Source organism: Habropoda laboriosa, unplaced genomic scaffold (genome assembly GCF_001263275.1).
Source record: "Habropoda laboriosa isolate 0110345459 unplaced genomic scaffold, ASM126327v1 scaffold45, whole genome shotgun sequence".
NCBI classification, from domain to species: Eukaryota; Metazoa; Arthropoda; class Insecta; order Hymenoptera; family Apidae; genus Habropoda; species Habropoda laboriosa.
Window position 1 is genome coordinate 116275 of NW_017100168.1, and position 26570 is coordinate 142844.

The 26570-nt window shown below is 40.5% G+C and overlaps 1 protein-coding gene across 1 annotated transcript in view; it reads right to left on the reverse strand.

Annotated features, from left to right (window-relative positions):
* LOC108578600 overlaps positions 1-26570 on the reverse strand; it is a 377474-nt gene that overhangs the window by 100009 nt on the left and 250895 nt on the right. The window contains exon 11 of the mRNA XM_017941964.1: positions 12531-12589. Coding sequence (XP_017797453.1) covers positions 12531-12589 — 59 coding nt within the window. The remainder of the gene's footprint in view (positions 1-12530; positions 12590-26570) is intronic.

Consider the following 26570-nt stretch of genomic DNA (forward strand, 5'->3'; position numbering starts at 1 on the left):
TTGTTGCAATACCGTGAAATAAATTGTATTATATATTTTCTCAGTTTAGACTGAATTTAAAGTTCGTAAGGATTAGAAATCAGGTTGACCTGTGGTCGTAGATTAAAAATAGCCATAGTGAAGGTAAAATTATTACGTTAAATAATTGTTTTTATACGAATTAAATATTGATTCAACGTTTATTTGTTGCAATACCGTGAAATAAATTGTATTATATATTTTTTCTGTTTACACTAAATTTAAAGTTCTGTTTACATGTTATAACAATTAGAATGTAGACGTTTTGCCGTTTCACGGTTTTTCCTCTGTTAATTATGTGTTTATAAATCATTTCAAACTAAAGCAGCACCATGCCCACCCTTAATTAAACCGTCTCAGTAGTTTACCGTAATTAATAATCTATTTTCGGAATTTATACGAGAATTTTTGAATTTTAGTAAATACTAGAGTCAGTGCATCGCGTATTGAAATAATAGCTTATACAGATAATCTTTTGAAATTACTCTTAATTAGGGAAAATCTTGAATCTTGTATGGAAGATGAAGATTTTCAGGAAATATTTATTTTTCAACAATGAATTTTTGTTTTATCGATTAATAACGTACGAAATGATTTTTGGAAAATTTTCTTCGTTTGAACGTTCGTTTAAGGTTCGACTATGATTATCAAATCTCTCGAAACACCGTAGAATGTTCAATTTTAAAAGTAACTTCTTCAATTTTTGGATAATCTGGGTAACGTGTTAGTGTTGACGATACACTTTCGAGTATAGACGTTAAAGTTCATAGAGTGGTCGGGGGCTACTAGCTAGCCTATGTCCACCCTGTACACACTCAGCCTTCTTGTAACACTTGTATACATTAGAATCAATTAGAATTTCAATACAATAGACTGAATAACAATTCATTTTAACTAATACCTATTAGAAATTTTCCTTTTAAAACAAATATAAATCATTTTACCAATTACTGGTACTTGCTAGACATTTAATATCAGACTTTAAATATTCTGCTTTCGGTTCTTTTAAATACAATCAAATAATTTCTTCAATTATCGATACTGACTTGGAATACTCCGCTTCGAATAAAATATTTCGAAATTATTTTGAAGGTTTAGGGAAATAAACATTTGAATTTTAGTCATCGTTGTTCTTCAGACTTGTCGAATAGGATATTGAAATGACTTTGAGAGGTTGCTTTTTCGTTACTTTTCTTCCAGCAATTGAAATTAATTTTAAATTTTTCATATATTTTCTCTGATATTGAATTTTGTTTACTAATAATTTACCATCCAAGGAATTTGCATGAATTATTTGTTAAGTAGTTAGTTGATTTATTATTGTATATTGTGAGCTGATTTGAAACGAGTGAACTACACTCGTGCACTATGCCCACCCTAAATTAAACCGTCATAGCAGTTTACCGTAATTAATAATCTATTTTCGTAATTTATACGAGAATTTTTGAATTTTAGTAAATACTAGAGTCAGTGCATCGCGTATTGAAATAACAGCTTCATCCCTAGTTCGTTTATTATTGAATATTTATACGCGTTTAACTTATGCTTCTCCCCAATTATCGTCGCGTATTTTATTCAAATTTTCTTATATTCTAGAATCGAGAAAGATACGAATTCGTGTTTTTTCGTTTGATTCTTTCAATTTTTCAATTGCTTTACGCATTATTGCAATAATTTCTATCGTTACATTTAATTCTAATTGTTTAGCAGCTTTTCTGCTGCTATCGACCCTACATTTTACTGGCACTTGTGGAATCGACCCTAGATTTTTTTTTTTTTACGTGGAGGTAGGCTGACTCTATATGATAAACAGTTGGCAACCAAACGGTGGCTCGCTAAAGCGATATATTATGAAATTAAATTAAACACTCAATAAGTATTAACATTAGATTGTTTCCTCGATATGGCCATGGTGGTCATCAGTGACTGGAGTGCCTCAAATGTTTAGAATAATTAAAATAAAATACATGTTGTCAACTACAGATTTTGAACGTCATAGCTAGCTAGACATTATTTTCAATTGAAAAAAAAAAATTATAAAGCATAATACTATAATCCTATGCTTAAAATGTATTTTCTTGTGGCCGCCTGACAGCAACCTGTAAATCTGGCGCGACAGTGAACGTGTTAATAAGTAAATGTTGTTCAAATGATATCGTGTTTGATATCATTCACGAGGCTCGAAAACGTAGTCCCTGACTCTACGAGTGTCAGGTTTAGCTTTCTTGCGGTCTGACACTTGTGGAGAATATACTGTACTTCTATTTCTCGTTATGTGCTATTACCGCGAGGGAAAATATGGGTGCAATTTTACAATGGCGATTATATTCTGTATTTCGTTCATACAGTGATAAATATTCAGATTTCTTCAGAAATTTCCCACTTTTAATTGCAACGATATAAAGTGAAAAATTTTTTTAAATCATTTCAAATATTCTAATTCTAACTAAGGGAGGACAAAGTAAACATCATCGAGATTGAAATGTACTCGTTAAAAGTTGAACACCTTCGGTTTTCCCTCTAATTATCAATTACGGTTAAGAAAACTATTCCTTCGTTTCTCACGTCGTCTAACGAGCGAACGCGACTTTTAATTGGACAATTTCCGCGAGAGGCGACGGAGTATATCGAAGACGTAAAAAGCTTCTACGACAGCTGTTCTAAACGGTGGCTGGCTGCCTCTAAGGCGAAAGGATCTCGTCGCGAGGAGCGCTCCCGAGGAAAATCGCGCGCAAAAGCGCGAGGTGTTGGCCTCTGCGTTACTCTTCGCGTGGTCTCGAGCCGCGTGCGCGGCAAGCATGCTCGTTGCTCGCGTAAACGACCAGTTACCGACTCCGTGATTACGCCGGCTAACTTTTTTAATTAATCAAATGTAATCGAAGAAAAAAAGAGTAAAGAAGAGTGTATTAATTCCGTGCTCAAAGGAGTAAGTAACGTAAACGGGGAGAAGATAGAGGGCGAGAGGAGAGTTTTTCACTAGGAACGAATTGTTCACGGGACAGAAATTCTGAGCGTGGGAAATTTCTTTAACAGAGAGAAAACACTTTGCAGGAAAAAATTGTCAGAGAATTCCCTGAGTTTTTCGAGCGTCATGTCGGCAAGGGGGAAAAACGAGCAGGAGTATGATACAAAAAATCTGTTTAGAAAAGCGAGCCAGGAAAGTTTAGCTGGCGCTTTTAAGCAACCGGATATTGTTGAAACGAGACGTGGGATAGAATAGGATGAGAATTTATTTCGCTGTTCATTTATCGGAACGATCAATTTTGGCGAAATTCTGTGATTACGAAAAATTTCCTTTCTCTTGATAAAACGGTGTTATCCGTGACAAATTTAAGCAGAAGTAGTGCTGAGTCGAGGAATGAAATTCGTTTGAACAGGTTGTATCGGAAAAAATGGAGAGTAATTTATTTTGCGTGTTCGTAATTGAACAGAGTTTGCAAAGGGAACGCGAAGAAAACGCGCAAGATGGAATCTATTTCAAGGATGAGCAAACTGTGCCGCAGTTGCTGAGGGTGCGCGAAATCTGATTACGCGTGTCGCATGATGCGTGCGAATTAGTCTTTATATGCGAACATTTGATACACGAAACGTACACTTTTTTATCTTTCAACGAGAAACACAGTTGTTTTTTTTTTTAATAATTGTCAATATTAATAAACTGCTTATTTAAACTTTCTTTTTATTTTTATTTCTTTTTTTAACGCGCATAAATTACTATAGTCTTCGACAATAAAGCTAGATATGTTAGAGTCATTAATATTAACAGCGTTGAGTTTCTAAACGATCGAAATTTCTCTCTATACTAACAATTACGATAATCGACGTCGAATGTTGAATAGAGAGGATTCTCCTGGAGTTTTTCTCTTAATAATTTCAAACATCGTTTACGTTAAATATAGCCTGGACCTTTAACGGTTAATTAGAAATCGACGTTCTTTTGCACCGTGGAAAGGTTTATGGTAGGGATAATCGTTGGATTTCAGCTGGGGAAACGTTCGCCGACGAATTTCGACGCGGTCTCGGCACGCGAAATCCCGTGGCCTTGTCCTGCGTACGAGGCCGCAAACAGCGCGATTATTAACGAGCGAATTACTAATAACGGGATCGAGAATTTTACAAGCGGAACTGGCCTGGCTCCAAGGCAAAATTAAAACGGGCAAATCATTACTCCGCGAGGTCATTTCGGCCGACACTGTCCGCTTGATTGTTTTTACACAGCGACCAAATTAAAATGAGAGATGGAGAGAGAGAGAGAGAAAAAAGGAAGAAACGAGGTCGGTAAGTTCATACCGTGTAAAGAGCTTTTGTGCAATTTGTGAGAAGTAGAACTTGATCTTGCAATTACGAAGGGCGCCGAAAGTAATACGGTGGAAAATTGAATATAGATCCTGCGGAAGAAAAAAAATTAGGGGTAATTGTTTTCTTTTTCTACGGTTGAAAACAAGGGTTAAATGGAAAAAGAAGATTTTTTGATTGTACTTATTAAAAATGACCAACAACGAATAAAAATTGTAATTTCAAGGCAAACTGTTGGAAGATTAAACTCACTCTGGGATTTTTGAATTACTTTCGAGACTCTGAAGTCTTTTAAATTAGAGGTAAATGTGTTTTTCTCTCATTAACAAAATAATATTAAATGAAGGAAGAAGATTACTAATGAAAATAGTAGATTTCTTGATATTCGTTAAAAATGACCAACAACGAATAAAAATTGTAATTTCAAGGCAAACTGTTGGAAGATTAAACTCACCCTGGGATTTTTGAATTACTTTCGAGACTCTGAAGTCTTTTAAATTAGAGGTAAATGTGGTTTTCTCTTATTAACAAAAAATGTTAAATAAAGGTGTTGCGTCGTGGACTTTGATCAAATGTTATGACCAGGAGTTCTGGCGCAGGTTGATGATAGTTCTCGCTGGTTCGAGGTGGAATGAAACTTTGTTGTTGGGTTAGATGTTTTTCTTTCGGTTCGTTGATGTAGATGTTTGATAGATGATTTGCTTTCGGTTCGTTGATAGATGTTTAGCTGAAATTCGGTTATTCTTTTTTTTTTTTTGACGATGTGTCTCGTGCACTCGTTGTACTGTTAATGCCCGGTTTTCAGGTGTGTAGATGCATATGTAGGAATAGGTTGGTTCTGATTGGTGGTTGTGTTATGGAGGTGGAAAACGTGGTGTGTTCGGCTATTGGTCGACGAAAACTGTGACCTTTTGGGTGACGAATGTTTTATGGTCCTGAGTGTTTTTGGGACCTATTGTCCGAGTGTCGCGCTGGTGAGTCCACGGGGGGTATATTGCGGTCTTCCGAACGTCGGCACCTCGGTCTGGCGGCCAAATGTGACTAAGTGGCTTATTACTACAATCCGCCGAACCTCCGTCCTCATCAGGTCGCAACAAAAGGAAGAAGATTACTAAAGGAAATAGTAGATTTCTTGATATTCGAACGAATAAAAATTGTAATTTCAAGGCAGACTGTTGGAAGATTCAATCCACTCCGAGACTTTTGCAATTACTCAACGCTTCCATCAGAAATGGACAATTGTTCGAACAACAGAATTGGTCACGCCTATGAAGATCCGCGCGATTGATGATTCGCGGCTCCTCCCAGGAGGAGCGAGGTGGCCGTGGCCCGGTTGAAATATAGACGCGGACAGGAAGCGACGAAATATCGAGAATAAGCGAAAGGGCCGGCAGGTTTCGCGAGGAGGCGAGGGTACACGAAGCACCGTTAAAATATGTAAAACGGCACGGTCCCATGCCTCGCTTCCGCGCCTCTCTCCGCCCTTTTTGTCCTCCTCCTTTTTTTCCGGCCGCTTATTCTGGACCTTCGATCATCTCTCCTCCAGCCACCTTCGCAGGGTTCAACGAACGGCTACGGCCCGCAGGTGAATTCTCTGCGAGAGGATCGGCAGACGCGCTGATTTCGTGTCGTTCGAATTGCGTAACCTTCGGACAATTTTTTCCTCGCTTTCGGTGAACGTTTAACCTCAGATTTGTGTCGCAGAATTTCAAATTTCGAGTTCATTTATACAACTGATGCGAAGATTTCTTCTAGAGTTTCGAGATTTGATGACCTACTTCGACACAGTTTATACGTAAGCTGTGTCCATGAGAGGATAAGTTTCCTAATGCTTCGCAAGCGCATTGCAGCTAAATATGTGGCTTTATTGGGGATCTGATTTAGGCTGATTTAGGCTTTATTACGGTACTGATTCTTTTTAACTCTAGTGCGACCTTCGGGTCTTTTTTGACCCATTGCCTTTTCACTTTTTTAATAATTTTTGCTGTTATAAAATTTGTGTTCCCTTCACATTGTATTAAAAGTTTTTTGTCTAGGTTCATATGGCACACTGGTAACAAAAACTGTTACACATAAAGCCTTTGGGTCTTTTTTGACCCATGTTCATGTTCCGGGTCATTGATCAGTTAATCAGGTTTCAATTGGCCAGCGGATTAATTAGAAAAAAGAGATTTCTTCTAACCTTTCACGCAATTTGTCCCCTATAGCGTTAGTTTAATATAAATGACAGCGTTATTTAATCTTCGCTAATATTTCTTCGACTCTGTGACGCAACAGTGTCCATGAAACCACGTGGAAGATCGGATTGCAAGATAATTCAACGACAGCCAACAGAAATCTACTAAGAGCAAAGCAAGACACCGATAACGTTAAAAATAGTAATTTTTTAAATGAAAAATCTTCGAAAGGCAACGAGAAAGTTATCTAAAACAAAAATTACTTCTTCGCGATAAAATGATCAAAGGCTAGAATTAAATAGAATTTTCAGCCTTGCAGCTTTAATTAATAATCCGCATCGAGCGAAAGCACGTTCGCTAACTTCTTCAGATTCTTCCTCAGAGATATCTGAGAAATTATCCTACGTATCACGTTTCTTTTCATTAAAAGACAGATGGCTGCTTCTCGGTTGAACCTGCAAAAAGTCCAGCACGCCCATCTCCACGAAGACGACATTCTAGACAACAACTTAATCATTTTTAATTACTCGTCACCTCCTTAGCTTTTCTTGGACGGACACATGTAATTAGAGGTAGCTCGACGAACGATTTCAAACGTAATAACAAGCTGAGCGTGCACGCCGCTGTGGAACACTATCGCACGCTTTACCGTCCGCATAATTACCGTCTGTTTCAGACGAAGGAATTTTTTCATCCTAGGGAAAAATGCGCTGTCCCTGGGTTTTAACGTTCTCCACGCGTCAACGCGCGTAACGTTGTAATAAACATCTGACAAACGAAATGTCCGTGTGCCGTGCCGTGCCGTGTCCCGTCCGCATTTTTATCGTCAATGAACTCCAGCATGCCTCGTTATTCCCTTGGTTCGAGGCAAATTCGTGGATGCTGGAGGAAAGTGCTTCTTTTCGAATAAAAGTAATTCTTGAAATCTGTCATTAAGGATACCAGAAATAATGAATTTTTGAAGAACTTTTCTAAATTTAACTGTGCACATTCAAGGATACCACGATAATTATAAGAAAGAGTGCTGAACAAAATTTATAACGAAGTTACAAATTTATAGTGAAGTTATAAATCCATGAAATAATAAAATTCATAAATTTACAAAAAAATATTTTTTAAATAAAGAACTTTTGTGCTATCATTTCACCTCAATGCCTGAACTAACTACAATAGAAACGTGAGATCCTCAGGTTCCGCTATAAAATCTGCGTCTACCACCGTATTTCGTAAATCGCGTGTTTCTTTCGAAACATGTTTCACGCACAAAATAATTGAAACTCTGGAAGACAAATTTTTAATTCACACAACCCCGGTAAATTCCTCTTCGAAACCCTGGACGAACACTATCGCTGCATTTCAACACCCAACATTTCCAGGAAAGCGAAATCAACGTCAGTCTCCGCTGATACTCCCATAAAGTCTGAACTTTTTTCCTCGTCGTGTAAAACATTTGTAAGTTAGCATAACGCGCGATAGCCACGCGAAAAAAGTTACAACGAGTCAAGACGGCGCAGGTTTTCGTGGCAAGAAAAGCACGGTTCAAAGGGTTCCTCTGCTCGCCGGGCGTTGAATTTCACGATGCACGAGCGCGATGCAACGAGGTACTCGAGATTGAACGCTCTCGAATACGAGGACAATCACGATTACAGTTAGTTAGATCAGTTACACTTGTGCAAGCACACACACATGTAGGTACACAAATAAGTCAACACGGTGTTGTGCATAACTGTATGAAAGGCGGTGTGGTCACGCTCTCGGCTGAAATAACAACGCGTCGCGATAAAATTCGCGCCGGAACTTTTTATCCACGATCAGAAGCTCGCCGGAACATATTGGGAAACAGACTTCTCTCTGTTCGTTAAAAAGTAACAAGGAGAGTCGCGGCGATTGCTGCAGCGCTGCGCCGTTTCAAAAGGGAAACGAGAATCCGTTTAACCGAATTTCGCGAGTCGCGGATTAACAGTTGCGAGATTATCGTGCTCGTTTGAGAAACGCTTGGACTCTACTTTTTTTTTTAGGTATCCGTCTTTGTGTTGCAAAAACAGATTGAACGATCGATGGGTAAATGTATCGCAAGAGGAGAAGTGCTTTTTCTTTAAATAAAATTTAAATGGTATTCGACTAAAATCGACTTCTATTTTTTTACTGTAAAATTTGTCTTCTTATTTCTTACTTTCGTGCTTTCTTTTTATGGAGTCGAGTAACAATTCGATGTACTTATGTACGCTACCGGTCAAAAGTTTGGAATCACCTCCCACTTTTCATCGATATTAAATTTGCTGCTAACTTTTTATAGATTTGAAGTTTATCTCAATGCTACATTTATCAATTTACCTCATATCGATTGGTTCGAACGATAAAAAATTCTCAAAGTCGCTGACTTTTTTCTGTAAATTTTTCTGTAAATTGCAATGCTCGGTGATTCCAAACTTTTGGCCGGTAGTGTATGAACTAATCAATTTTAGAGCTGTAATATAAATACAGCAGGACGATGAATGTTTAACACGTTGAATGATGAATTCGGTAAAAGCATTTTTAATTAAACAAGTGGTAATATTTATACAAATTTTCAATACTGTAAATATCACGACAATTATGTAAAATAGCAAATGTACCATAGTACATTTAAACAATTTTACTTTTGATAAAATAGATATAAAATTAGTAATTTTATTTTGATGAAAATTTACACGCACATATTGTGATGTATCGTGCAAATAAAATAAATAAATGTACAATATGCATTGCTAACAAAAATTTTATTCTAGCTCACAGAGCAAGTCACATCAAATTTCTCCAGCATTCATAAATATTAAAATAACTTTAAAAATACAATTTTTATTACCCAAGTATAAAAACCTTGACACCAATTTAAAAAAAAAAAAGAAGAAAGGAGAAACTGTATCTATAATAAATCCCAAGAAGAAAAGTCTCAATCATAAAAAGAACAGGCATATCTGAGCACCATCTTGCTAAAATCACGCTTCAGCCTCGCCACGTGCTCACAGCCGCAACAACCGATCATTTATTACATTTTTTCCTCTCTCCTCGTCGAAATTTCGTCCGGGCCAGCCTGCCGTCTTTTCTCGGGGATTGACAAAATAAGATGTTTCTCCTCACGGCGATCAATCTCTTTTTCTGCGCTCTCTCACTCTCTCTCTCCGTGTATTAAAAAGGAGGCAACGTTTTGAACGAGAGCGTGAAAAACCGACGAGCCCATTTTCACGGTGATTTCAGCGGGAAATCTCGCCGCGTGCCGCACGATTCAATTTTCCTCGGTAATATTCTGATTTAACGGGGCGGCCGACCGCCTCGAGCACCGACGACGCCGCCTTTCAACCGTCCCGCGACGCCGACGACTCAGGGGATAATTGCGAACGGGCCACCGCAAAAATACTCTCTCCCTTTAGATAGGATGCACGGAAACGCTTCGAGCATGTTACTTTAATTGCTCGACGAAATTGCTACTTCTGACGGGGTCAGTCCAAAGCGTAATCGCTTTTCCAATTACGTTAGAATAAGCTGTATTGTTAGACAGTCGACCTTCCATGGCACACTTTCCTCGTCCGTCAGCGAATCAAGGGGAAAAAAGGCACGTTCCCTGTGTGTGATCGTGTACGACTAGATATGAAGATTTCGTGATTGAGCCGCGACGGAGAAATGTGGCAAAATGGAATCGAAATTGAGAATTTTTTTTTTTAATTAAAATTGCAACCGAAAGTTACACTTCTATGCAACAATTCTGTCACGAAAATATAAGTGAATTTACTCACACAGAACGCTACACTACCGTCAAGAGTGTGACAATCTTTCTGTGACACAGGCAAAAGATATTCACTCTCGATGACCGGGTCACCGGTGACCCGACTTTTAGACGTTTCTCGTTTCAATCGGTATTTGAAACGGAGTCACGACTCTAGCATATTTCTTATTTCAATAATAACATATTTATACAATTCTAAACAATGTAAGGTCTAGTAAAATAACAAAATATGGTTTCATTCGCGTACGAAAAAGATTTCAGTACTGGGTCACATTTGACCCAGCGTCCGTCGTTCGCGGGACAATCACTCGATCAGCTGTCCGAGGGTTAAGACATTACAGCCAACTCTCCACGATGACATGTACCAAGTTAAAAGTAATAACTCGAGGTGTAACGATCATTCCCCTCCCGGTGTCGCGGGCCTAAATCCGCCAGGTGAGTTGCCGCTTGGCGGAAAAAGAAACTCCGCTCTGCGGTCAGCGTGCGCGCACAGTTTTTATTCGACGTTGCATGGTTAACCATCACCTGTCACGATGATTAATGCGCCGAGCTCCCTAGCCAAAGCCCTACGCCGATTTTTGTCGCCGCTACACTGTTCTGCACTTTATACACCGGTCATTACTCTGTGCGACGTTTTCATCGAAAAGAATTATCTCGAACAGTAACTTTACATTAAATCTTTCCTCGAGAGGCTACCATAAGCCTTCGTGACTCGCTTCTCCTCCGTGTAAAATCGATCTATTCACCGTTCTGACGCGACAGTCGCGCAATAGGACGCGATCTGTCGTTGAAGTTCCCACCCAACGAGAGAACCGCGAATACGTGTAACACGATAATACGCCATTTACGATCGACGAAAGCGGAAAATGTCCCGTTGCAGCGATAACACCGCGATGTTAATTCGTTCGAATTCGTCAGGAATTCTACAGGACGCACAGAGCTACCTTTGTAACCCAAACATTGCGTATTACGTCCCCCGCGTTGTTCCCTGCGGTTGAAATATTCACGGTGAAACGAGCAGACCCGTATTCGACGTTATTTAATACCGTAATCTTCAATTAGCTTAAATCAACGCCGAGCGAAAATCGTTTCCGGTGGCACGGCGACGAATCGAGTTAATGTTGTTGCAAATTTATAATCAACTCGCCCCCAGCTTTCCCATTTCAGGATTGACGCGGTATTTTTATTTAATCTCGTCAACTGTATTACGAACGTGATATTGAAACACGCTCAGGGATACTTATATGCTAAACGAAACCGGTGTTATTTTGAAATTAAACCGTGAAATCGTTCGTTGCTCGCGTGTAATGGAAATTCGGGCAAGTTGAATTAAACAAACTTTCGTTAAACTTGCTGTTGGAATTCACCGTTAACACGCGCGTACTCTCTCGGTGCGTAACCGGGAAAAGTCTTTTGACCTGGGTTTATTGCACCCCTTGCTGGCCTAAGGACTCCGAGAAACCAGCTAGTCAGTCTAATGCCGCCGTCCAACTAGAATCCCACGCTTAGGACCGCCACGATAGTTTAACATTCACTAGGACATTCCACTGGAGTTATTTATTGTAATGAACAACTTATAAACAATTACGTGTTGTTTTTTCACAATCAATCAAAACTTCCAACACTTGTAATTATAACTTCTATCGATCAAATCACTACAATAAACACTAAAATATTTGTTTTCAAGAAATTCTTAATTTAACCCTTTCGCTGCGGTAGATTTTAATGTGTCACGTGGGCGACTGACGGTAACTTTTTAACCACGGTTGCAAAATTTGTCATTTTGGCCGTATCGTTTTAAAATTCGGTTGATTAAATTAAGGTGGAAGTGCGTAAATGATGAAATTAAGGTGAAAATGCACCAAGAGGCTCCAACGGTATAGTGCAAGCATATTTTCAAAACGCCTACAGGCGCCAATAGTAACGAAAGGGTTGAACCAAAATCATAAAAATCGCAGAAAAAAGTAATTTCAATTCTCGGTCGATTTTTCTATTTAATTACCGTCAGGTCGTCGGCGAAGTGAATTCGCGATTATAATATTCATGAAATTCCCAACGGACCGGCATGGCCAGGTCGGCAGAATATTCCGTACACGCGGCTAACGAACCTCTATCGATCTTTCGGACCGAAACGCAGTAAGTGGAGCAAGATTTGACCCAGCGATGCCGGTTAGAGGTCGAGGAATCGGCGCGATGGCGTCGTGAATCGGATGATCCGTCCAAGTGGATCGTGGGAGCCTGCGGTTAGATTCGAATCGAGCCGCCGACGTACTCACCTATGATGGTGTGCACCCTCACGGACAGCTGTGTCCTGAGAACGATCGAGTTCTTTCGGCTGCAACAGACAAAAAGAGAGAACGATATCAGTGGGCTGGTTTGTCGCACGCTCAGAATCGACGGAAGGCTAACTGTTATGACTTCGAACCGTGGGTTCACGATCCCCCCACGATATCCTCGGACGCTATTTTTTCAGAAATTTCTAAGAGAAACGCTCGTTCTCCCGGGTTAGTTAGCAACAAAAAATTGAACAGAGCGAGGACGTGGAAATTGGGTCTCGGTAAAATTGTTGTTACGCGTGACCACTATGTCCATTTACGGACTCTGTTCCTAATTCCTAAATAGCAATAGATGTATCATAAACCCACGATACAGCACATGCGATCAGTGGCCTTAATAGACACATGGCCGAGGGCCTGACCTCCTCTGTCACTTTCTCTGTCGCGAAACTACAGGTCCAATGTACCAAGATTGACGATGCCAATTTAGATAAACTGCTCGACGACGGTGTGTTTTTTCTACGAATTATCTCTTTCGATCGATTAATCAAAAATCCAAGGAAAAACAAATATCGCTGTAATCTACGCGTCAAACAACATCATCAAGGATTATTAAATATTCTCCTATAAATTCTAACTTCGCAACAACTACCTCGTAAACCTTGTCTACGTACGAAGATGGATTAGGCAAGACCTTCGAACCTTCCCGTTCACAGCATCGCGCGTAAAATTACCAAATCCTGAATATTCCTCGGTCTTCCTCATCCATAACCAACAGGCCGATCCAAGCGAAATTGGGTTAAGCGTTGTCGCGTCTCGTTCGACGTAGAAGCATTCGCCTTTCGTTATTTCTTACGCCACAGACTCGATGGTAATTATCCGTGGCCACGAATTAATCAAGCCTCGGTTGGTCGGTTAATTGCTTAATTGGGCCTGCGTGAGCGTTTGGAGAACGCACCACGACAACGAATTGGGTTAGAGTTACTCGGAATCTGCCTCGCGCACCTTGGCTAAGTCCACGGCGAACTTTAAGGCCCTGCGAACCTTCCCACGCCACGCGTCCCTGAGAAACTACGGCGACCGCGTGCACAATGGATTTCAGAGTTGGACGAGGTGCAGGAGAGCCGAAGGGGAGTGAAAAAAGATGAGAGGGACACAGGAGCGGTGGCGGCGCAAGCGAGCGTCAAACGCATCCGGGGCAAAAAAGTCGGCTACGTACGCGCGCGTTAATAATGTTTCCGCTCGTTAAACGAGCGAGACGGAGCACGATTACGCGTTTTGCTTTTCCCACAAGCAGACACACGTGGGTACGTACATAGACAGGAGGAGGCTTGGGACACCATGGCCGTGTGCAAATGTGGCTGTCGCTCGTTCGCGGAACACACCGTTCGCGATTCTAGCGCGCGGGCTAGAGATCGATCCGTGATTAAGTGTTATTTTGTGTGTGTGTGCGTGTGTGTGTGCGTGTGTGCTGGCTTCATGAAAATTTCAAGCGGTGATGAGAAATCGTTTTTCTAAGGAGGTGTTTGAGGGATTTGAATAAAGGGGTGAGATCTGGCGAGGTAAAGTGTATGAAAGTAAAAAACGTGTGTGAAGCTAGAGGAATATTCAGGTTCGATTGTACGGTTTCCAAGAAAGTTGGTTTGAAAAAGTTCATTTTCATAGATCGTGCGTATTCATGCTCCATATAAGCTTCATAGGCCGAATATGGAATTAGAACAATTTATCGGGAAAAATAGTACTCTTGCAAGGATCTCCTTAATACAGGTGCCATTTGTTGAGGTCCAAAGGATTCTGGGAACAAGATACTTGCACTTTGTCCACTTGATCTATTTTGTGGATCACGACCCAGACTTGGAGCTGTCGTGGACCAAGGTAGAGTCCAGAGACCTCGATTTTCCCGATTCGAGATAGCGAGACCAGACTTAGGCTAGTTCTGGTTCCAAAGATCTTGATTTCCCTGACCTTCGGGTCGTAGGTCTCCACTTACACCACTTCGCAGTGAAGGGACCTCGATTTCCCCAACCCTGATATTACAGGACCAGCCTTTGACCAGTTCAGGTTCCAGGGACCTCGATTTCTCTGACCACAAGGTCGTGGGACCAATTACAGACTAGCCCAGAGTCCAAAGACCGCAATCTCTCCAAGTCTGAGATGAGTCCAGCTTTGAGCTACCCCAGTGACGCTGGGATTTTAGAATTCTTAGAGCTTCGAGGACTATGGGACCTAGGGAGCTCTGTGATCCCATAGGGGATGGTTCATTATTACGAACCAAGATTAAGCTCCGAATTTAAGGAAGTCGAGGTTCCTAGAGTGATCTTAGGCGAGATACACGACATTAGGATGGAAAATATCTGGATTCTACGACTCTTAGCTATATTGTGGTTGGATCTGTGAATCTAGAATTAGGACAGTTGAAGTCTCTTGACCCAAATCTGTTCCAAGGTTGGTCCCATGATTTTGGAACGGTGAAATCGAGATTCTATGACTCTAAACTGATTTCTAGGTGATCCCTTTCCCTAAGGTTTTTGAATTTGAAATCTTTCAACCCTTAGCTGGTCCACACAGCTTCCTGGATATCATGGTGGCCCGTGCTGGATCTCGAAGCTACAGATTCACTGAAGATCAGCATCCACTATCTCTAAGTTCAGAGATGTTCTAGACTTGCCGTAGAATTTTTTTGAGTGTTAAAACAGTCTATTTTATACGTTATATTGAAAGGCTCTTCGTCTGAAATGCACAAAACTGTGAATATCATAGATTTCTGCAATGGGACTCTCGAGTCCCACTCGAACTCAAAAAGTTAATCGCAATATGAGAATAATTATTCGTTCTCTGCACTCATAGTGCAGCCAAAAAAATATAATCACTAGTTATTTAATCAAAAATAGTCCCTACGTGACCGCACCAATTCTTCAGAAACGCATCACTTTCAACAGAATCCCTCGAATCGTTCCTCACTTTCAACCACCTTCACCTCCACACGCACAAGATTAAAGCCGAGTTCTTAATACTCGAATTACGAAGTTGGCCGGGTCACGATTGAAAAATGTCACGAAGTTTTAAGCGATCCCCAAGATCGTATCCGCAACGAAGGAGCAAAACTTCTGATCCCGCCCTAGCTTCTTGCGCCTCGCGGCCCCGGCCATCCCGTAAACAAACCATTTCCATGAGAATCGAGGGAAAAGAAGCCGTGGAACGGCTCGTCGGATTCCCTTAAGAGAGTTGAAGCGCGCCACGGGGGCAGAGGTTGTTCGAATAAATTAAAAACTTTCCGGCACGGGGCCAAGTTCAATGTCGGGACTCTTTGACTGCCTCCAGACGACGGTTGTCGACGTCGTCGTTTACGTTTCCACGTAAACAGACCGTCATGTCGTTCTTTTCCCCGCATTGTATTCAATCTTTGCCAGCGTAATTGCCGTGTATTGTTCCACGGTAATTGCCCCCCGACGCGAGTAGACGAACCGAGACAAACGTGTGTGTGTGTGTGTGCCGGCAGAAAAGAATCTGAATCACGCGAGAATCGAGATGGAAATTTCGAAAGTTAGTCGAAAGATGAGCGAGGAAGAGGCGGAACTGTCGAATCGAACTCGTTGCTAAGATTCCTCTATTATAAGGCTGAGAAAAAGGAAAGCTTCGATAAGAGACGAATATAAGCACCGAAGAAAAATTTGTCAAGCTTTTACCGTCATTTTGATTACTTTTCAAAATAACAAATTGTTGAGAAAAGTTCTGATTTGCGTTACTACCGTGTTGTTAGTCACTGTTTCGGTAATTAAGAGGATTTAACCGCACTGTTAAGCTATCTTTATCGTGCCCGCAGGATTTTTCCACGACTAAACGCGAAGTTGTTAGGAAGATAAAACAGCAGTTTTCGCGGTCTATAAAAATTCCACAAAGTTTTACGATTACTTTAAGATTCCCTCGGACTGTGGATGTTTCTCTCTTCTTCGTGGTTTGCTTAATTTCGTTTCTACGCAGTGAGTCAAAAATTGTTCGTAAATAAGAGAAATGATTTTTACTTCGATAAATGGAATGTGCGTTTCTTTTCGTCTTGAATAAAGTACTGTACGCTGGTGTTAATGCCGAGAATGGAACGAGCAAACATATAGAGTGACCTTCGAATGATTCCAGACCGCTGAATGGCTCTTTAGAGAAACAAGTGGTCCAAGCTTCCAACATCTTATGTAAATAACGTGCTCGGCAATAGACCGTCTTGGTTCTCGTTTATTTGTACAAGTTCGATCTTCCGGTAATCGAGGATGTTTTTGTGCATTCGTGGTACCGGCGCAAAGAATGGCGCAGCACATGTTAGACACACGATTAGATCGAACATGAGCCACTCAGACGCCAAACTGACTTCGTCAAATTAAAGTCAAATTTTTTTCTATTTACGAAGAATTAAGCACCAATCACTTTGATACTAAAATTCGAAGAATTTCAAACAGCGGAGTTGACCATTTTGGCTTTGAGTTTCTCACATGTCATTCTGTTATATTTCTACTTTGATTATTTTTAAAAATCATTTTGTATCATTTTAGAAACAAAATTTTCTCCAATTAAAGAATTATAAGATTAAAAATTTCGAAATTTTTCCAAATTGAGGAACTGCTAAGGTTTTCGAGATTTGAAAGAAGCTAAATTTCAGATTAATACTTTTCTTAATACGCGACGAAAAATTGAATTGAACTGCAGGCGTGGTTAAATACGCTCTTAATTTCCAAACGATCTCATCAGCTGTCTCATTTTCTCTAAAACTTCATCAGCGAACCATTCTCATCGGAAACATATCGCGAAAATTTGTCTGCGAGGAAGTCCGCCGCGTCTTCGAACTTTGATCGTAATCGACGATCGTAATTCGCGTTAGCCTTTGAACTTTGATCGTAATCGACGCGGTCGGACGCACGCGAGATCTAAATTTCATTTCAATTCAAAGTGAACCTCTCAGCTGGAATTAAAGTGGTAACCTGTCAAACGAGCCAAGTATAAGATCCTATTATAATAATTATTCAACAGATAATCAGAGATGAATTTTGTATTTCAAAATTTGATGTAATTTGTCGTACAGTGTATCCTATGCAAAAGTTTCAAGACTTTCCTCGAACTTTACGAAACATTTTTTTATACCGGTTTGTCGATCTATTGTACATTTAAGCGTGCATAATTTTCGTAAAGTAGACTACCCTTATCTGCATTCTTTTGAGTATATAAAAGATACCCTGTGTTCCTTGATGCATTTTTTAAATATTTTTACAATCGATTATTGATCCGCTAAAAACAAAGTAATTTAAGGTAATCACATTACACGATTTGCACAGTATACAGAGTGGTAGAAGTACTCGAGAAATAGAGGAAAAAGGTCCCGAACAAACATGAGTCGAAAAATTAATACTTTCAAAGTTGTAAACAATTTTTCGTTTCGGTTAAAGCGTGTGGTTTGCTCGCATCAAGAACAGTTATGTCAAAACAACGGACCACAAATACGACAGACCGCCATAACACGTTTAACCCTCGTACGACGAATACAGGGACATTTTGACTCAACAGCGATAAAGTCAGGCGGCTCAGATTATGTTTGATACAGGAAATGTGAACAAACAAGAAAAATATAAAATACATATAGTTGAAAGTATACACATTTATACACAATTCCTTCTCGAAACCCTTCTTGAGACCCAGCATTCGTCTCCCGCGTCCGTTTAGAACCATTCGCCTTCCGAGGGTTAAACGAGGATGTACATACGAGCTAATCCTCACCCAAACCCAAAAATCCTCGTTAATTTCTTAATTCGGCACACGGGGACATCATACGTAGCAGTCTACACGATCCACCCCTGCATCTCGACCCTCGTAGCACACGCAATTCAATTCAACCGGCGTCATTCTTAAATTTCCTCGCGAGCAGCAACGAGAGCGCCGGCGTACCTCAACCGTACTCCCAACGATCTCTCTCTCTCTCTCTCTACTCGAGCCTCAAACGAGCACAGAGCTCCGTCGTACCGGAAAAACAAGCCGATCGTATCGCTAGGAGGCCAGGCTCCTCGAGATCGACTCGAGACTCCATGTAAATGCGATCTCACCCTCTCGACGTGGCGTAGCGCGGCGCAGCCTGCCGTCACGGCACCGAGTGCACCCGCGGGAGAATGAAAAGCGTCCATGAAGAGGAGAGGAGAGGAGGGAAGTTCCCTTGCAAATGGAATGCAAAATCCTGGACGGTGTGTGTGTGTGTGAGTCGATGCTCGTGGGAACTTCACCGTCCGTAAGCACGCCGACGAAAGTCCCGACGAAAGGATTTCCAATCTCCTTTAATGGCGCATTAATCGCGACTCCGTCGAGAGGACGGAACAACCGGACTGCAGGAGGGAGAAAAAGGATCGAGGACAAGCAGGGTGGAACGGCGTGGAGGAGAGAACGGTGGAATAGGAGGGCGAGGTTCGACGCGATAACCTCCCTCCCTCAGGTTCGAAGCGGTTTTCAATTGACGACAGGGCGACCGATAGTCTGCGAAGTTTCCTCCGAGTACCGATTATCGATACTCTTGCATCGAGCGGCGAATCTGCGCGCCAATTTCTACCGGAGCGTTATGAAGTGGCGTTAAATAGACGCTCGTGCCGCGTCTTTTTACCGGGACAAGTTGCGAGCTACCCGGGGACGAGATGGTTTCTCAATGGAAAAGGAAGGTGTCGAGAGAGATGCTTTTTCCTTTTGTAAGTTCTGATTAAAAGGAATCGAGCTCTTTGGGGTGTTTCGGATTAGCCGGGTAGTTTTCCCATTGCGAGTTCCCAGTGATTCCCTTTTTACTAATTTTGTGTTGAGTTGCGATTGTGAAACGCGAGGAAGCCTTGGTCTGACGACTTATCGTTGTCAAATTCATTAGTTACACTTTTGTGGCGCTTCAGATTAGCTGGGTAGTGATTATTTTTGTATTGAATTGCGATCGTAAAACGCGAGGAAGCCTTGGTCTGACGAATTATCGTTGTAAAATTCATTGGTTACATCGTACCATCACAGAAATTCACATCAACACGTCATAAACCGTCACCACTTGGACAAAACTATCGTTACGACGGCAACGTCGAAAATTCATACATGTTTTTGGGGAAAACCTAGGCCTCTGTCCCTTCTTCTCAGACTCATTTCTAAACTACGCGGTGCAATGACCAAAAATTTCACACAGTCCATCTTCACGTCGACTAATCAGCCGAAAGATGTAACTTAACTTAACCACCAAGAACCGCAGAATTCCTCGTCACGAATTACTATTATGCACAGCCCAGTTCACACCAACATCAAGTCTGGACTAATTCCAACCAGGTTGCAAGTCGTTAATTCGAGCAGAGTTTCGAGGAGGATGTAAGTACAGGGTGATCCATGCAACTGTATATGATTGTTCGAGGCTGTTAGAGATAAAAATGAAGTCGTAAATAAAAACAGAGTCTGATTTAATTCCGTTGGAGGTTCACAATTAAGACAGAAATTTCCTGTATGTAGAGGAGAACAGATAAATGAGATTTAAGAGGGATCCAATTAGCTAACTACGATACAAATGGATTCTCTTTATACATTGTGCTCCAGATAAATTTCGAAAGAGTAACGTGTCCTTGTTGTAACCACCTGAAGCTTCCTATAAATAATCATATCCCCCGTTTGCAATGCAAATTAAGCTTGTTTTGCAAATGGAATTTATTGTAATCCTGGAACAACCGTTACGACATACATAATACCAGGCATCTTTAAAAGAGAAATTATGAAGATAACTGTGTATACAGATAATTGAAAATTCTCGTATTTTAATTATACTCTGTTTCAACGTAGTAATTATAATCTCGATTATCATTTCCATGGGACATTTTTCTGCCCTTTGCTTGCCTTCATTTATATCTAGGCTATTATCGATCATATTCAAGAGTACCTTCTATTACCATCTTTCTTCAGCCACGATCGATTCTACCACATTTCACCGCGACACTTAATCTTATCGGAATCGATCAATCTACGTTTCGAACCGCCACCATCTTTAATTTATCAGTCGATTCAGTTTACTTCGCGCGCATCCGCAACTAGCACTTCCACGATCCATTTTCCATTCTTCCTAATCTATTTGTCTTGCCTCGACAAACGCAGAAGAAACAAAGAGATTAACATATTCCTGCGGAAGATAATCATATTCGCCGATACGTACTTCTCACGCAGAAAACGTCGGTCAACATTTGCATGTTACATGTCTTCTACGTTCTACGCTGTAGAATTTCAGATTTACCAGAGACTGTAGAATCTGGACTTACTTACTTAGAAGTTAGAATAGAAATTTTCCTAAAATTACTATTCTCCGTCCTTCTTTAATCCTTCGACAATTTATTCCGAGCGAGCGCGAAGTATCGAAGAGTTTAACTCGAGAGATTCTTAGGAAGAAAATTGGAAATTACTTTCAAGACTGTGACTTAGGGTTAAGTGTTCCATATTTTACGAATTATCACACACGACGCATTTATTAAAAAGATTAACTTTCTTTTAAATTAATAAGAAATTTATTTGGTATCGTAATTCATAATTTTATTAGACTGTCAAAGGGTTCATCTAGTTATCAATTTGAAAGTAAAAAAGAAAAGAAACACTTGGAGGAAAAATGGAAAAAATGGACTGACAATTTTTATACTTTATTGGTGTCTGTTATAATTTATGAGAATTAGTCTTAATAACCTCCTTCGTTCTAAATATCTGAGGAATAAGAAGGAAGTAAGAACGGAAACACTGGTGACAAGTAGGTCATGCAGTTACTAGACGTAGTAGGATGTGCTCGACTTGACCAGCACAATTTCACTTGTCACGAAAAATGCCAAGCTGTCAAACCGCTGACGAATGCAAACTGGAAGAAGGGGTGCTGAAACGTTGAGAGGAATTACACGGGGCTGCAGGAACTTTCGAGGATCAGAGGCTAATTGGCCTACCGGAAACTGTAATGTAACTGCTTGAAACTTATCGAACTGGGAGAAATTTCCAACGGAACGCCCCTGATATTTCAACATTTATTTCCCGAAAGTTTCGAGGGTTCTTGTTACTGTTTCCGAAATCGATTTGCTTCCGGAACAAATCTTTGGAATCGCGTTTTGTAGAATTTTAACTGAAGTTTCGAGTGTAGAGTGCCTGAATGTATTGCAGATAACTAACAATAAGACGTGAATATGATAGAGTAGGTACATTGGAAATATAGTTTTCATAGATTATGGTAACTATTGTATGAAAATAACAGAGAATTTGGTCATTCAGCGTTCAGTTTAATTTTCTCAAATTTAAAAATAGGGAAAACCCTGATTCTTCTATTCTTCATTTTCTTCTTGAGTGTTCAATAATTAAGAAATTAAATCACTTAAATTTCCAAAAATTGTATCATTTAAATTATTTGAATTTCCAAAAGTTACATTATTTAAATTTCCAAAAATTAAATTATATAAATTTCCAAAAGTTAAATCAGTAAATTTCCAAAAATTGAGTCATTTAAATTTCCAAAAATTAAATCATTTCTTTCCAAATCAGACAAAATTTCATCTTTCCAGGATTTAAAGCTGAAGTAATCCTTGCACGGTCCGACAGTATTATCCAACACAGTATTGTCAATTACGAAATGTACGCAATTTAACGTAAAATTCAGCGAATCTCTAAGAGCAAAAGTGGCCATTAAACCGTACTCGTTAGCCATCTCAAATTCACATCATCTTTCTAAAGTTACATTATCCCCCCACTCTAATTTCACTCGAAGTTCAAGTATCCTCAAATTAAGCTTGAATCCGAGTATTTAGGTTAAACTCGAGTTAAGTGCAAGTCGGGCTAAATTTAAGTTGAGCCTGAGTCACGTTCCTGGTATGTCGCGTTTCTGTTTCTTGAATCAAGTTGAATTCGCGGCAAGAAATCATGCGAGAGACAAGATACAGGATAATTTAAGAAACGCTGATTCAAAACCACGTGTTTCAATCAACATCGAGAACATTCAATTCCGACTGTAACGCTCGTAGATAAAGAATCTTCGGTTGTATGGTAAACTTTCGATGGAGTTCGACGAAGTCTCTTGAGCCTCGGCCAACTCGTAACCCTTTGCTGTGCTACCAAATTGCCAATTGGCCATTGCCATCGCATTAGCCACGCTCGCAGTCCAGAGAAAAGCTAAACGACGAGTGCGTGAATTAGATTAGCCAGATAAATCGACCAACTCTCGACCTTCCTCAAATATGCGATTCTCTGACAATTTCGAAAATCACAATCCTAGTCACGTGAACGAGAACGCTAGTTTCGTTTTGGCTGTGAGAGATCATTACCACGGTGATTATTCACGAATCATTTCAAGATTTGAAGAAGTGTGTCCAAACGAAATGCAGATACACTGCTATTATTCTTGATCAAAATTAATTTTCGAGGTGTTCCGTCGCGCAGGTACGGAACGCTTGGGGTCTTCGTTGACCGGGTTTATGGCACGCTCGCACGAGAAGGTTATTTTTGAGAACAAAGACGCTTCGTAGCTCCGCGAGAAAATAAGTGATTTCTTACAGAACAATGCCTTTAGAATTTCGACTTTTCCGCGTTCTCAATAACCGAAGACGTGTCATAAACCAGGGTTCCTGAAGGGTCAATCCACACGTGCGTATAACGGCACTCTCGGCCGAGGGTTGACCTGGCGGGAATTTCCGACGCGTCACCGAAGGACAGCGAAGATTCCACGCACCCGCAGGTAGGATCCCACTCCTTCCAAGGAAAAGCGCGCCAAGGGCGTAATGGAAGGATGGGTGACACTCAAGGGGGCACGTTGATTGGTAATTTGTACTTTCGTGAAAAACCAATCAGCGTGCCTTCTTGCACTTGGCGGGGGAGTCACGGAGGACTCCAGAAAAATTCGGCGATCGAGACACATTCGCAAAGATTCTCTCGTGCGAACAACACACAGACTCCAACCGTTCGAGGAGACACTCGTAGTATTCGAGTTGCGATCGATCACTCGAGTCTTGAAACAAATCGTCAATCGCATCGTGACGCAGGTTTGCTAACGTATCGAGCAAACAAAATTTGAACTAGTTACCTAAAATTAATTTGGCGGGTAACAGTCGCGAACGCGAGCTTTTTGAACATCGCACAAGAGCGCGACGCGGCAGAGGTGACTTGAACAACTTCCTCTGTGAAGCCACAAATCCTTACAATTTTGTATGCGTCACGAGTCACAAATTTCTCCAAAATATCCAAGAAGGCTAAGATAACGTGGCCATTATGACATTAAAGATTTGAAGTGTTTATTTATTTTTATGCAGATTACTTTTCAAGGTAACATGAGCAAGATCCTCCACCAAAACCACAAATCCTTCCAACTCCATGCATCTCACGAACCACAAATTTCAGCAAAGCATCGAACAAGACTAAACCAACCAACTCACAGGCTCCACAGATAACTCTTAAACCTGAATTACCTCGTATCATCGCTACAATTTCCATCTCGTTTACGAAACAATCTCTATTCAGGTAGCTCCTCTCATTCCATCCGTTCCCTCGATTCCTCACCCATCGAATTATGCAAGAAACGCAGTCGAAACAACACAAAGCACCGAAATAAAGTGTTTCACCGGCGAACATGCCAAGAGTTGAGTCACTGGGATCGAAAACAAAATTCCACGATTTTACTCTCAGTTTCTAAGCGATCGCTCGGTGTAATCGACGTTCTTTATGAACATAAACGAGGGAATCTTCCGGGCAAGGTCGAATCGACCAATTAATTATCGCCGGTACGAACCGCTCGATTATTGGAATGCCTGGAATATCCGCGACTGGTTGCCGCGAACAGGGGAGAACACGGTCGATTAAAGCTCGAGAATAAATAATTAGCGGCGATGAACGGAACGATTGCGCAAGAATTGTAGGCCAAGCGTAACGTCGCTTCTCCTTTCTCCCCAACCCTCCTCTTTCAGCCCATAAATCAATTAAGAATTAACCCCTCTAATTGGTCCCGCGGTATTTAAATCGACGATGCTAGCCGCCGCTGCGCGGCCAGAATGCGGACACGCGTGTGGAAAACGCGTGCAGACGTTTCTATGCGGGGACACGTTTTTACGCGGTCCATTTAATTCCACCCGTTTATAATTAGTCGTCGCTTCCCGGTTGTCGGTTAGACCGACCCCAGTTGTTGGTCTATAGGATCGTCGACGGGATAATTGGAGCTTTCAATTCGAACGAGGAAACGTCTGATAGCCACTCGGTGAAGAATTGCGAAGTTCGAGCCAAGGTGACGTGGTTTCGAACGATGTACGGTGGTGAGTGTTCGTGACTTTGAGTTGTTCGCCGAAGACAAGAGCGATTTTGGAGAAAATTTTGGATTAACGTCGCGGTGAATTGTGATTGTATTTGTTTTCTTTATTTGATAAAGTGAGATTATTTTTGAATTGCATTTGGTAGGTTTGAGTATTTTGTGGCACCGAAAGTGTTGCAAAATGTGTTTTGAAACATTTTTTTAATATTTTTGTAAGATTTGCAAATGCATATATTTTCTTTTTTTTTTATTTTTTGAAATACAAGATTCCAAGGATACGTTGACAATGAATGTGAAGAAGTGGAGACTCTTTGAAGGTGAAATACATTAATTTTTTAATGTGATATTGTAGCAAAGGAATATTCAAAACGGTTTGAATATTGATTTTTGAGAAGAAAGTCAGTCAGTTGTGTTAAAGACGACAGAGTGAAAAGAAGTATAAATAAAGAAAGGATTTTAAATTAAGATTCCTGATATATTGTACTCCATAATAAACAGATACTAAGTTTCCAAGATTGCCATTAATTTATCGACAACCCGAAGTACTTTGCAAACAAAAACCTAAAGAGAATTGTAAGTTTAAAGCCATTAACCACCCTTAGAAAAATTTCACCCTTTCTCAAAAATTCCACCGTTCAAAAGACAATTAAACTATTTCAAGATTCCCAACTAAATACGCAAAGTACATATTGGAAAATTGCTGTGAAAATTTCGCGGTTTAAGTAATTGCCACGTGGAGCCGAACAGAGCTGTTCCTCGCGTGACAAGAATCGATTCGAACCGCGGGCTCGATGACAATTTGCGTCAATTTAAGTCGTTGGCGAGACGAGAGCGAGTCGCGACGATGACACGTGAAAGGATTCGTGGCTCGTTCACAGGCAACAATCGCGGCGACGATAGGACTCGGATAATGGCCGATCGAAGTGGAAACGAGCGGTTTTCTTTCGCGGTGAAAAGAATTGGACGCTCGGAAACGACGATTTCCTGGATTTATGTTTGCACAGACACCATTATCTATCTTCCAACCCGGGGATCATTAACTTTCGAAGATTTGTGTCTCGGTAATTAAGTCCGATCCACGGCAAACTTTTGTCACCGCTCTCTTAGAAAGCTCGGGTAATTACCGATTTCCAATTTTAATCAATTTTCGACGTATCAAAAAGTACTAGCAGATTGTTCTATTTATTTATTTGTAACCATTTGTATAGAGAATGGCATTGACAGAGAGCAGACAAAATTTTGATAGTTACAAACAAAAGGAGAAAAATTGCATTAAATGGGAAATTAAGTCGAATCTAATTATTTTAACTTAAAATTATTACTGTTCGTGTTTTTACATTGATACTGACTTCTGAACGAATCACTTGTGTACAAAACTGTTACTGCTCGTAAAAAGTGAAACGTATAAATTGTGAACGAACCATTTGGGTACCGTTTAATTTGCATAAAATTTTATGTCTCTAAAGAGACAGCATATTTCACTTATAATTCACCATAATTCTTCATTACAACCTCATTATCACTTCAACAAAAATTTATCACCGAATTTCCTCAATAAAACAAAATAAAAACTTACAGTTTAACTGTCAGGAACTTCCAGAAACCCTAAGCACCGCTTTACTATAATCTGTGGGGTTGTTTTAATTGAAGAAAGAGTATACTAGAGAGCGATCCTGGTCCTAGGGATTTTTCCAATAAGAACATCGATCGATATCGATTTTCCCCGTCTAATAGAGCGTTCATGTTCTTCTTCGAGTCGT